Genomic DNA, 13,697 nt, shown 5'->3' with positions numbered 1-13,697 from the left:
AGTGCTTAAAACCACTAGAAACATACACTACAGGAGAGATCTTTTTTGAAAAGGCTTTTTTTTTTTTAATGGTTTTGATCTGCAGAAAGTAAACTTGCTTGTTACAGACTGAGGTCCCTCCATGACAGGGAAAGAGCAGGGCTTTGCTTCACATTTGGCAGCGATACACCCTTCACTAAATACACTGCACCATTCACCAGACTGTCCTGTGTCTAAGGACTTGAAAAAAAAAAAAAAAAAAAAACCCACAATGGGCATTGTGATGAGATTAGTGAATTACATATGCTCAACTTCTAGCTTGCAACATTGTCTTTTTAAAGCTCTTTTACAAGACATTTCAGCCAAATACAGTGACCTGTTGCAGCACAGCAACAGTTGCTGGTTAAGTAGGAGGCGCTTGCTGCAGAGATTTTGTGCCCTTAAAAAAGAAATGATCAAATTTCTTTCAAACCACAAGACCAACAAGGCCTACGAGTTCCTGGAATTTACGAATGATGTCCCCTCTATGTCACAGGTAGCTTTTCTGTGTGACAAGCTTTAATGGTCACTTGAATTCCCTCAACTTGCAGCTCCAAGGCCATGCAAGCAATATCAGGGATCTGTTTGAAAATGTGTGCGCCTTTCAGAGGAATCTTGAAATCTTTCAGGCAGACTTAACAGGAAAGCTGTTGCACATTTCCACATTGCAGGTCGTTGTGACAGATGCAACTTCAATGAAAATGATACAAGAATTCGTAAACAATCTGATTGAAAATTTTAAAATGTGATTTGGGAATTTTAAAATTTCAAACAATTTGCTTCTATTTGTTCGTGATTCATTTGTTGTTTCTGCCGACAGATCTTGTCCTTCTGAAGCAAGGAACATTCTGATTCAATTGATGAAGGTGCCTTTCAATTAGAAATTTTAAGGCTCCACAGCTCAGATATCTTGAAGGCAAAATTCAAAGAAGTAGAACTTCATGATTTCTGGACTCAATATGCTGATCAGTTTCAGAAGAGACAGAATCTAGCCATCTATCTTTTAACAATGTTCACATCAACGTACCTCTGCGAATCTGGATTTTCTACCATGAACATTATAAAAAAACCAACATAGCAATCACTTGACAGATGAGCATCTTCACCACTTCATGTGCCTTGTCCCGAAAACCACTCTTCACAAAGCTTGCCAGAGATCATCAGTGTCACACCTCCCATTAGAGATTGCCACAAACACAGGTAATAATACTGATTTATAAACTTCTTTAAGTACTAGTGTTTCTATCTTTTATGTTGCAAACAAAGTCTTTATTGGCAGCTGAAGTCGTGTATCTTTAATTTTATTTTTTTATTTGGTCAGCAAATGGCTTGTCTCTCATCATAAAATTCTTAAATCAGCCTGCAATAGATCTAATTGAGTATCACTGGACTAGATGATCACGAAGGTCCCTTCTGGTCTTAAAGTCTATGAGTCTATATCCTAATACTTGTATATTCTGGTTTACTAAAGAATATCATGTGAGGTCTTAAATTAAAGCCAGGGTCACACTGGTTATTCATATCATTGAGAAAGGATACTGTGTATGCTGAAAATATGCTCTTGGATTCTGTATCACAGCAGAGGTGGCAAAACAGGTTTTCTGTCAGACAAGAGATGTTTATGCACTTTTGTCTGTCAAAGTGTAAATTAAGTATTGTCTCATTCACAGTGGGTCTCCCATCACCCTTCTAAGGCCTTGGCTACACTTACCAGGTAGTTCGACGGCTGGAAATCGAAGTTCTGGGTTCGACTTATCGCGTCTAGTCTGGACGCGATAAGTCGAACCCGGAAGTGCTCGCCGTCGACTGCGGTACTCCAGCTCGGCGAGAGGAGTACCGCGGAGTCGACGGGGGAGCCTGCCTGCCGCGTGTGGACCAAGGTAAGTTCGAACTAAGGTACTTCGACTTCAGCTACGTTATTCACGTAGCTGAAGTTGCGTACCTTAGTTCGAATTGGGGGGGGTAGTGTAGACCAAGCCTAAGCTAAATGCAGATGAAACATTGCAAGAATTTAAAAAAAGGATCTAACAGGTATAGAGACACAGCAGGGGAAGAGAACTTTATTTTGAGAAACACTTCAAACACTTTGCTGGACTATATTTACGGAACAAAGATGACATTCTGCATCTAGGAATTAAACAGGCAGTGTATTAACATTCATGAAAATGGGATCACAACCAGCTGTGGTTGAAGATGCTGCAGAAGGCTTCTGGTGAAATAAACTTCACTAGATAGAAGGTTAACCTATTAAAGTTTAATCTCTAAAAAGCATGTTATGATTTTGTTTTATATGTTAACTTTTTTCTCCATTATCCTTACTCACTACCTCTTGAATCTTTGATAATAAACTTCTTGTTTTCACCATAAATATATCTCAGTACTCTGGTATTAAGCAAAGAGCTGATTCAGACAAGCTGGCATGTATACTGTTCCCTTGGGTATAGCAGACCTGGTATTTCTGAGAGTGTCAGTGAAGAAATGGCTGGACACTACAGGGGAGCTCCTCAAAGGGACTCGGGGGCTGGGGTACACTGTTAATCTGCATGGCAAAGTAAGGACTGTCCTAGTCCAGAGAGAGTGCTTGGGTGGCTAATAGGCTGGAGTTATCAGGGAACAGACACCCAATTAATCACAAGCAAGTCTCCATCACACTGCTGGGGGGAGGGGGGGGGCTGGGTAACAAGGTGACCCTCAGTCCTGGGTACCCAGAGAACCTGTTACAGAGGATAGGCATAGAGCAGCTTCCCCCCTGGCAAGAGAGGGGCAGCATACATGAGGGGCAGCATACATCAGGGAGCCTGGACTGTGACCTGTTCCAGAACAAAACACATGGTGAATCTGGGGTATTTATCATTTTGGGGTACCTGCTGAAAGCAAGAGCCTTGTGGAGCCCTTCAGTGTTTTACCAGAAGCACTGTAGGCAACATGGAAAGGAATGCTTAAGTTTCCCCTTAACTTCTTATTTCTGTGCTTTTAAGGTTTTGGTTGGATGGGATGCATCCTATTTAAAAAAAAAAAAAAAACACTTACCTAAGACTAAACAGCTGTTACTAAACAAGTTCTTGGTCGCCAATAGTATTTTGTATTTGCCCTCATGACTACTTCATTTCTTTACCTGCCTTTGTAAGGGATTCGGTCCAAGGCTTTCAGAAAGCCAAAAAGGTTATGCCACCCTGTCCTCCTTTATCCATATTTTACTTATATGTTTTAAAGGTTTCTAGTAGATTAGAAAGACATGATTTTCCTTTTCAGAAACTGCTGATTTACCCCATCATGTGATCATATAGCAGTTTTATATTTCTATTTTTAGATATTTCAGCCAGAATACTCATTACTGATCCTCTACGATCTAATTCTCTGAATCACCTCCAGTGCTTTTTTAAAAACACAGGTAAAACATTCATTACTCGATCTGGAAGCAGGGCTGGAAGACAGCAAATTTTAATTAGCGAAACTGTATTTTTGTTAGCAGCTTAGCCACTTCATTCTTAAATTCCTTTCAACCTTGGATGCATGCCAGACAGTGGTAGTGACTTGTTGCTCTTTACTTTATCCATTTCAGAGAAGAACTGCACTTTAAAGTGGTAGCGTATTTTAAAAAATTATTTTCCCTCATGCAACAACTGAAAATGTATAGATATGGCACATGTAAGTTGCTATTAACAAAAACCTTCAGCTTTCTGGAACAGCTACAGTTTTACATGCTTTATTCAGCTAGCAGAAATAAATAGTTTGTTTCCCTTAAGTACATCTCTTGTTGGATTATATGGAATTCATTCCTACCAGGATAACATTTCAGAAACCTATCATCAATTCTGTTATTTTAAAAACTATTTTAGCCTAAGTTCAAAACTACAGAATGTGGATTATAAAATAGTTATGACTAATAAAAAATGTTTTTAACCAACCTCGTATTGTAAGCTTGCTATATAACTGAGAGTTCATTTCCTTGTCTCGCTGATAACGTCGAAATTCATCAACTGCCTCACGCACCATTGTGACAGCCAAAACAAATCCCTGTTCAAAATATAATGATATAACAAATTTCCCAAAATGGAAAATATTTTTTAGAAAATACATAAAAAGGAACATGACAGTAGGAGAAAAATGTATGTATGGAGTATTTCATCATTTTTGACAGTTCAGGGTATTTTTAAACCTTTTCTATCTAGTTAATCTTTACTGTAGAAACACAACTTATTAAAACTTAAGATAAAGTTAAAACATTATACAAACATAAGAACAGCCATGCTGGGTCAGACCAAAGGTCCATCTAGCCCAGTATCCTGTCTTCCGATAGTGGTCAATGCCAGGTGCCCCAGAGGGAATGAACATGTAATCATTGAGTGACCCATTCCCTGTCGCTCATTCCCAGCTTCTGGCAAACAGAAGTTAGGGACACCATCCCTGCCCATCCTGGCTAATAGCCATTGATGGACCTATCCTCCATGAATTTATCTAGTTCTTTTTAAATGCTGTTATAGTCTTGGCCTTCACATCATCATCTGGCAAGGAGTTCCACAGGTTGACTGTACATTGTGTGAAGTACATCTCCAAATGTATTGAACAATTTTCATTTCTTGGCATATTCCAGCAAGTTACAAATGATATAAAATTATATATATGCACCAGAGGAGAAAATTTTAGATGTAACTTGTATTTTAGAAGAAATTAACATCTTTCAAATAAGCCACTGCATTTATTTATACTATATATATCTATATAGAAATATAGAAATATATAGATATATAGATATCGGAGACAGCTTTTACAGTCCAAGAAGCATTCCTCACACAGTGATTTTTGGGGACCTATAGTTTGGGTTGCAAGGATTTTTATCAGTAAGATCTGTAAATGTTGACTTCACCATATAAACACCCAAAAAACAAATACTTCCATCAATAATAACTGAAATATAGATAAACAGCATTTTTTGCAATTTGCCTGAACTTATTAGCATTTGATTTAAGGATATTTGTATATTTTTACATGTGATGCTGACAATTTGTGTTTCAACAGTTATGAAAGCTTTTAACTTTTTGAATCTTGATGTCTACAGTCATTAAATTATTTTCTGGCCCTCCCATAATTTCCTGCAACTGAAAATGTAAATAGACAAAAAATGTAAATATGCTTAAAATAAACATTGATATTATCCATCAAAATTATTTAAAAATTAAAAATCAAATTCTGCCAAGCCTACCTACAGTAGTGATGGGGATAATCTCATCTTGCTTCTTTAAAAAAAAGGTTATTGTCCTTTTTCTTACAAAGAGAGGCAGAAAAAGGTGAACTGAAGTAAACAGATGGCTAAATTGGAAAGTTTGTCACTAATTTTTCCAAATTAATACTGGCTATTCACAGTCCTCCAAACACTGAAACAGGGCTGACTCTTTAGATTTTGTAAAAAGCGACAAAGAGTCCTGTGCCACCTTATAGACTAACAGACGTATTGAAGCATAAACTTTCGTGGGTGAATACCCACTTTAGGTTTTGTGAAACTCCTGACCGCAGATCCTTCAATTCTGGGGAGTACCCCAATTAAATTCACAGCTATGAAGGGGTAGTGCCAACCAGGCTCCTACAAGCAGCCAGTATAATCTCTGGAAACACAAAAGAGGGGAAGCTAAGTAACAAAAGGCAGAACGGTCTAGGGGACGAATCATGAGATATATTTACATTTAATACTTGGCACTTAGCTCAAATTCCTAACTGTTATACTACCAAAACCTTATTTTTAATGTTAATTAAACCTGACATGCCAATTAGCACCCTTAATTAGTTATATGACCCTATGTTACCAAAAAAAAAAAAAAAAAAAAAAAAAAAACACACCCAAAAACAAACACCAAAAAACTGAATTTCAACTTTTTTCCTCAGGACTGCCCCCCCATCTCCTCCCTCCCCATCTTCCCCCACCCCCTCACCCAACACACACACTCCTTTAGAAATGTACACACCTTATTAAGATTGACCAATCATACTCTAAAAACGTCCCAGAGTCTTTTATGTAGTTGACAGGCTACATTGCTATCAAGCCATCTATGTAGAATTCTTTCCATACAGATTGCATTTTCAATTAATGCCCTAAGTCCAAGGAATTGGGGGAAAGGGGATGCCACTATTATTTTGATGTTACAGACTGTTGTCATACCACATCATATTAATGTATTACTTTTTCTTTTTCGAAGCAATGTTTCATGAGAGATCATTTTACATAATCAAAATAAAACATTCTGTACCTGTAACAGAGAATTTGCACCTGATACTTTCAAATGTACTCATTTTAGCTCACCAAACACCAAAGTAAAAAGATAGTGAGAAAATTTTAACATTTTCTGCCTTTAAGGATATTTTGTATAGACATGAAAGACAGACATTTCAGCTATAATTTGAATTTTTCTGGAAGTCTACATACTGTGTTATGTATCAGAGGGGTAGCCGTGTTAGTCTGAATCTGTAAAAAGCAACAGAGGGTCCTGTGGCACCTTTGAGACTAACAGAAGTACTGGGAGCATAAGCTTTTGTGGGTCAGAACCTCACTTCTTCTTATTAAACCTCTTAAGGATATCATGACAAGTAGTCATTCTGTAAAACGAGAATGGGGAAAATCTGCTAAAGAAAAGTTTATATGTATAATTTTAAGCTTATATACAGCCCACACTTTACATGTAGCATCCGTTTATGTCTAACCAATGCGATTGGTGAGGACATCAATGGAAGTTGCAAGAGCAAACAGAAGTCAGTATATATAGTACAACATACTATAATTTTGGTTTGTCAAATGTGTACATCTTTAAGTGACCATGGCGATCTGTTAGATGATACAGAAAAAATTACCTATTTGGATATTAAAAGGAAAAAAATAGCTATAGAAAATATTTTAGCCTCCTAAGCATTAAAGGTTACCTATTTTCGAAACAATAGTAATAGTCTCTTTAGCTGTAAAGTTTACTGCAAGTGGGCCTTTCCTTAATTAAAAACAAAAACCAACACTATCCAGCAGATCTGATATAGAAAAATTCTGTGTCTTACAAGTCAAGTATGTTTGTCTAACTGTGTCAGACAGTCTTCACAGTGGGGTATTCCCCATTCCATACCAACTTGGATGCATACTGTATCTTCAACCTCAGACTTATGTCTGCCACTCAGGAAGAACCCTCCAGACAAAAGATTCCAAAGCTCAAAAATATTTACTGTATAAATATTAAGAGGGGCAAATCAACGCGAACCACTTGCAGGAAAACTGATAAGAAATGTAAGGGTTTCCTAGAGGAATATACTCTCCCCTTTTCCAATTACTTAACAAGTGAGCAATAGCCACACAAAATTCTGAACATACTGTATTCCTTCAAGGGTGGATCAGATTGTCTGACATGGAGAGTCCTAAAAAGAAAATTCACAGGTAAGGCAAATTTTCCCTTCTCTGGCCCCTCCACAGCAGACTACCTTCATGTAGAAAGCAGTTAATCATCCTTAGGGCTGGTCCACACTAACCCCGCCACTTCGAACTAAGATACGCAACTTCAGCTATGTGAATAACGTAGCTGAAGTCGAAGTATCTTAGTTCGAACTTACCGCGGGTCCACACGCGGCAGTCAGGCTCCCCCGTCGATTCCGCATACTCCTCTCGCGGAGCAGGAGTACCAGCGTCGATGGCGAGCACTTCCGGGATCGATCCCAGAAGATCGATTGCTTACCGCCGGACCCGGAGGTAAGTATAGACGTACTCTTAGGGAGGGAAGATTCAATTGAGCTATGCAGAAGTTGGAAAGGAACTAACGAGGCACCCCCATTTACCAACTCTACATCTGCAGATGAGAAGACAATTGAGAAGTGCAAACAGACCACCACATTGTGGCCTTATAGATCTCATTTTTGAAAATGTCCATTCTGTAAGAAACTAGCTCCATTATTACAATGTGTCAGAGATGAACTACTACAATTTTCATATTCTGATACTATAAAAAGATTTGTTGATGATGATGTTGGTTTGCTTTTATTTTATTTGAACTTTGTGTCCCAGGGACAAGTGAGACACAGTTCTATTGAATCTACTTTTCTGAATAGCTCAAACACTGATTTTCCCAAGATGATAGCCTTCTACATGGAGGCCATTCTGAAGCTCCCCCTCTTAGAGAAGTAGGATCCTCAGAATTAGGGAAAACCAAAGCTAATAAGAACTGATCACATTCGACAGTTTCCCATGGAAACCCAGCTGGAGTCTTCCTACTCTCAGAAATGACTGCAGTGGTCTCTTTCTAATATATCTTCTCAACACTGGAGGAACATCAATTTAAAAGGAAATGCCTAACGAAGTAACATACTCTGGAATCTCTCACTGGATGGAAGGCCTTTATTTTCCCTTCTTATCCACGTCCTGGCCTCAATGACTGCTTTGTATTTTTACTCCCCCAAGAGCCTATCAACAGATGATTTATAAGGTTGACATCAAATTGAAATGTGTTTCACAGTCATCATATGAAGAGCTAGTTCATGGGCCACTATGTTATAAACTCTACAATGTAGAGTAAATCTTAGTCAGTTTAAGCATTGGTCCCAGTAGGAACTACTAGGAAAATCTACATACGAGGCATCGGGTTGTTATAACGGCCTTCTAGTAGAGATTAGTCCAGCATAATCTGTGGTTGTAGCCAACATTGCCAGAGTTGAAGTCCATGTATCCAAGTTTTGTCTGAATGATGATCCTATTCTCCTCTGGTCAGTTCCTAACAAAAGAGTACTCCAAAGGAGTACTTCTTCATATGGTACAGCTGTGTCCCCTTGACTAACAAGGCTATAGTAGGCTCTGCCTTATGGAAGAGCAATGAAGTCTTTTAGTGCATGTGAAATTTATGAATTTGCATGTTAGGACATTTTGCCTTAATAGACAATAAATACCCCTCCTTAACCACACCCTTATATTGGATGAAGAGGCATTACAGGACTCTCTCAAGTTAACAAAAATTTGTGTTTTTTCCTCCAAAAAACACAGAAGCCTGCAAAGACAGATCCCTGCCCTATGCATCCTTAATTCTGGGAAGTCTAGATGAGTGACTGCTTTATCTTAATCCAAGCCCTGACTTCAGAGATTTCCCCTCAGCTTTAGAGAATATTTGAAAACTGACTCAAGAGGTTTTTAAGACATCAACGGGAGTTTTGAAGGTAATGGAATAAGCCAATTTACAGGAGAAGTGAAATTTTGTGCTGCCCCTTTAAAAGCTTGCTGAGTGGCCTTCTCTTTTATTGGTCCCTGGGCCAAATCCCTGAGGCAACATGGGGGAGAGTTACAACAGAGACTTAAAAGTGAGAGATGAGAGTCATGTTCCCTACAAGTTTCCCAAAGGAAAAGAGCAGCCATTTTTTAATCTCCTGTGGGACCCATGGAGGCTAGAAGGGGAGAGAAGGCATACTCATCCTCCAGGGAATGGAATAAGAATCATTTGGACCTCCAGCCCACTGTTACTTGGTTCTGGATGAGTGGAGTCTAGTCTCAGAATGGAGCTTTCCTGAAGCCTGTTCAACCATCTTGGTATGAGCTTTGCTAATACACAAATTGCAAGTAGAGTTCCCTTGCAGCCTTCTCAACTGCCTCAACATAGACCTTGCCTACACCCCAACTGGCAGCTTTGTCTTTGCCCCCAAAAGCCTAATGAGGGGATTAACAATGGGGGCATTTCTTGCATTCAGTTTTCCCTTGCTGCTTGCCTTAGGCTACACCTACACTACAAATCAGGGGCATGATTCTCAGTTCGCATATACGTACTCACAATAGCTTGATAAGAGCTAGTGCAAGTATAAAAAGTAACATAACCATGGTAGCACAGACAATGGCAGCACAGCTTTGCTGTGCTGAGTACAAACCCACCTCGATCCTGTGGGTACATATTCAAAACAGCTGTCCCTGCCCATGCTATCATGGGTACACTGCTATTCATACTCTCTCTAGCTCTCTCTGAGCTACAGCGAGTATGCCTACAAGAGCCGGGAGTTACACCTGGAGGTCATAATGCAGCTGTATCCTGAGGGAGATGTCACCTACTAAATCCTCCTTGGAAACCCCTTTTTGGGTGGAAGTGGAGTGTGGGGGGGGGGGGGATTATAACAGTTACAAGGAGAATAACCTTGAAGCCAATGAAGAAACAGAGAGAAATGTAGTTATTTTTTTAAATCTTGTGAAGCGTCCTGCTACAAAAGAAGACTTTGATTCTGCCATCTGTATAGTTTGGAGGAAAAGAATTCTGGATAGTTCTTCTTGAGGGGCAGTCCTGAGTAAAAGAGACAAAGATCTTATCTGCCTCCATTTGCTGTGGAGACAGAAAATGGTGAAGATTCTCACATTCAAGGATGGAAGAATTTAAACTTCTGACTGTGCCCTCTCATACAGATGAAACCTACAGAACATCGGAAAATACTATACATATCAGTTTTGCAGTCAGTGTTTGATAAAAATGTTAAAAACAAAATTTGTTAATGTACCAAATGTTCTGTACTAAAACTGATGTTTTTGTTTCATATTTCAGTAGCTACCACCAGCCAGACAGAGAGTACTAACAATTTAGATAAGGAAGTAGTTCACACAGGAGCTGCAGAGCTCCTGGGGAGCAAGAAATACTTTTGAGAACATGTGCCCATAATAATTTAAACAAACAATTGAGCACCCTGCCGCTGCCACCTCCCACCCATATTAGAACATAAGCATCTAAATTTTATAAATACAATTCTAAAATCAAAAGCAGACTAATACTAAAACCTATCTCATATCAGCTTTTTTGTTTACCAGAGGAGCCCAGTAGGTGTACAGGTACCCTATTTTCAACGCTGGTACAAACTGTGAGCAGGACACGACGAGAAAATAGAGATTCAAGAAAAACTTGAACTGTTCATATAAAACCTAAAATGAAAAACAAAAGAAAAACAGAAAAAATTACTTAAAATTTTATTTCAGGAATGTACATGAAAAAAATTTTACTTTTTCCATAAGTATAACTTCATTATACTGCGTGTTTAATAAAATCAGTTCATTATCACTTTTTATAGGAACCATTATGTACAGAGAAAATCATTTAAAATTACTTAAATACTTTCCCCCACAACCCATAAACAGCAGCAATCACAGGCATAACAATCACTGAATTTTCAAGATGTATTATTTTCAATAATCTCTAGTATATCTCCATATATCTAATCTGGATTAAATTAGAGTAAAATGGTTTGCCCTGGAATTAACTCAAACTATCTGCAATCTGTCCTACAGCAACAACATTCAAAAACCAATTATGATTAAGGCATTTTAGTGTTTGTGGTCCAAACTTGAATTAAACTGATTTTTAAAGACAGTAGTTTCTTTTCCTCATGGTATCAATACAAAGCAAAATGAAGGTTGTTTGGGTGATCTAATTTTGCATATCAGTAACTCCATGGTCCCAACACAGGGAGTATGTCAGCATCCTGGCTGAAACACTATTGTGCTCCAAAAAGCCGCAGTAGGCAGAAAAGCCTCTGGGAATAGTTATTAGCTACTATAGGGTACAATAGACCTGAGGTTGCTGATTTATACTGGGAACTGAACTAGTGAGCATGAACATGGTGTTCAGCTACCTTTGTTCCCTCTTTTCAGATTCCCTCTCCAAGCAAATATCTTCATAGGCAGAATAAAGAAATTACATGAGAACAAGACTGTCCAGGGGAGTCATGAGGACATGAAAATTTTATGAGACAGTTTTTGGCCTTGTGTAAATGTAACAAGATGACCATAAAGTAAAATTTAGAAGCTTTAATATTTAGGTCCATATTTATTACAATATACATGATACCACACAGGTTCTCATGAGAAAATATATCAAAGCAATATTTTGAGTGTTTTTTGTTTTATTTTGTTTTTTTGCTCTGCTAAGTCAAAGTAAAACACTGATAATACCTTGCTCGGTAAATTATTCCAAATATATTTATTTTCAGTATGAAACTAATAAACCATACCCATATTTGCCAGTGGCGGGATTGCAAATAGTACAATTACAACTAAGTGACAGACGCACAACAACATTATGGAAGTTTCAACAGAAGTCATTCAAGAAGTACGACATTTATTATTAACTTATGAATACTATTAATGCTTACAGAGAAAAGTTACATAAATTATTTACAGTACTGTACAGTGCTGTAATTGTTAAAATGATAAATAGCTATGCTGGAGTGATATTGTGTTTATGTTCACAATAAAACATTTTCCTTTGATGTCTAAAATGTTTGAATTATTTCACAAATTAATCTCGGCAGGGTGATTAGCTTTTTTCTTCTCACCAGTGGTTTATTTAAAGTGCCCGTTAGCATAAATTAACAGTTAAAAAACTGCCACTCTTCTTTGAAAGAAAAAAAAATCAAAATAGGATTCCTACTGTGCAATTATAAAACATTTCAAAGTACCATATCTTCTTAGGAAAAGAATCTGAACTGTGCTATCTCCCTCAACAGGTAACTGCAAAATATGGCTCACCTTTACAGGGATCAGGAGCATGCCTTGTGACAGTCTTAGTAATATACATATATATTTTTAACCACAACAATCAATAGCTTACCATATACTTAATGAACTTTGTGACCCTTATGAAAGTATACACTGTGTAACTAATCTGAGTATTTAATAATTTAAGCCAAGGAAGAAAAAATTGGACTGATTCAATAAAGAGAATATTTATCTGCATGAGGTAATTGACATTTTATTACCCTGACAAAAGATGGGTCTTAATTATGGGGCCATTACTTTTTTGAGTTTTAATAAAGAGACATATTGGATATCAAGCATTTGCCAGCTACTGGATGAATATGGTTAGAGGTATAGGCTCAATATAAAACAGGTATGATTACTTAAATTCAAAGGACAAAACATTTCTGTATTGAAACCTACAAGACAATTTGTTATACAAAAAAGGACTCCGTACAAATGAAAAATGTATTAGTTAAAGCTTAACGTCCTTTACTTTAGTCACTGAAACATTTCTCTTCAAAAGTTGTGTTTTCAGCAAAACTGATAAGAAATTAAAAAAACACTGAAACAGCTACTCAAAACATTTGTAAAGTCAATTGGTAATTTATGCAAAGAATGAACACTGAAGGCAAAGAATTCACTGAAATCAACTCTGTTAAATAACAAAAAACAATAAAAAAGCCACACTGTGACCTTTGTTTTTAAATAAAATGGCAAACATTCCAGTCTGCAATAACAAAAAGTACTTAAAAGGTGCATTCAACGTATAAAATAATTCTGTACTTTAAAACCACAATATGTAAAAACAGATCTGAAAAGACAGCACATTAATTTTAAACTAGATCTTGTTAACATTGTCCTTAAAATAATTTAAGAGCAACCAAGCCCTGTTATTTAAATGGAACATTTTTCACTATTTTATTTATATTTATTATATGTTATTATACGCACTCACTGCTGTTAAAGACTTCTGCATAAGAGCATGAACCTTCAGCTATTTATTCCTCATTTAAAGTCAACCCTCTGTGACAAAATAATCATTTCCACACAATCAGCTGTGGTACCAGAGAGGATTATAACTTCTAGTGAGGAATAAAGAAATGCAAAAGAACATTTATCCCTGAATTTTAGAGAGCTGCATGGAATTCTAGCTACATGACTCATTGAATTACATGCAAATTGCACTTCTATA

At 37.4% G+C, this 13,697-nt stretch overlaps 1 protein-coding gene across 3 annotated transcripts in view; it reads right to left on the bottom strand.

Annotated features, from left to right (window-relative positions):
• ATP9B (ATPase phospholipid transporting 9B (putative)) overlaps positions 1–13,697 on the bottom strand; it is a 291,535-nt gene that overhangs the window by 238,419 nt on the left and 39,419 nt on the right. For all 3 annotated transcript variants that reach the window (XM_054019115.1, XM_054019116.1, XM_054019117.1), the window contains exons 4-5: positions 10,799–10,912; positions 3,927–4,035 (exon numbers count right to left, since the gene is read on the bottom strand). In XM_054019115.1, the coding sequence (XP_053875090.1) occupies positions 3,927–4,035; positions 10,799–10,912 (223 nt within the window). The remainder of the gene's footprint in view (positions 1–3,926; positions 4,036–10,798; positions 10,913–13,697) is intronic.

The sequence above is a fragment of the Malaclemys terrapin genome, chromosome 2, assembly GCF_027887155.1.
Source record: "Malaclemys terrapin pileata isolate rMalTer1 chromosome 2, rMalTer1.hap1, whole genome shotgun sequence".
Lineage (NCBI taxonomy): Eukaryota > Metazoa > Chordata > Testudines > Emydidae > Malaclemys > Malaclemys terrapin.
Note: the sequence above shows the minus strand (reverse complement) of the source record. Positions and strands in the feature narration are given on the sequence as shown.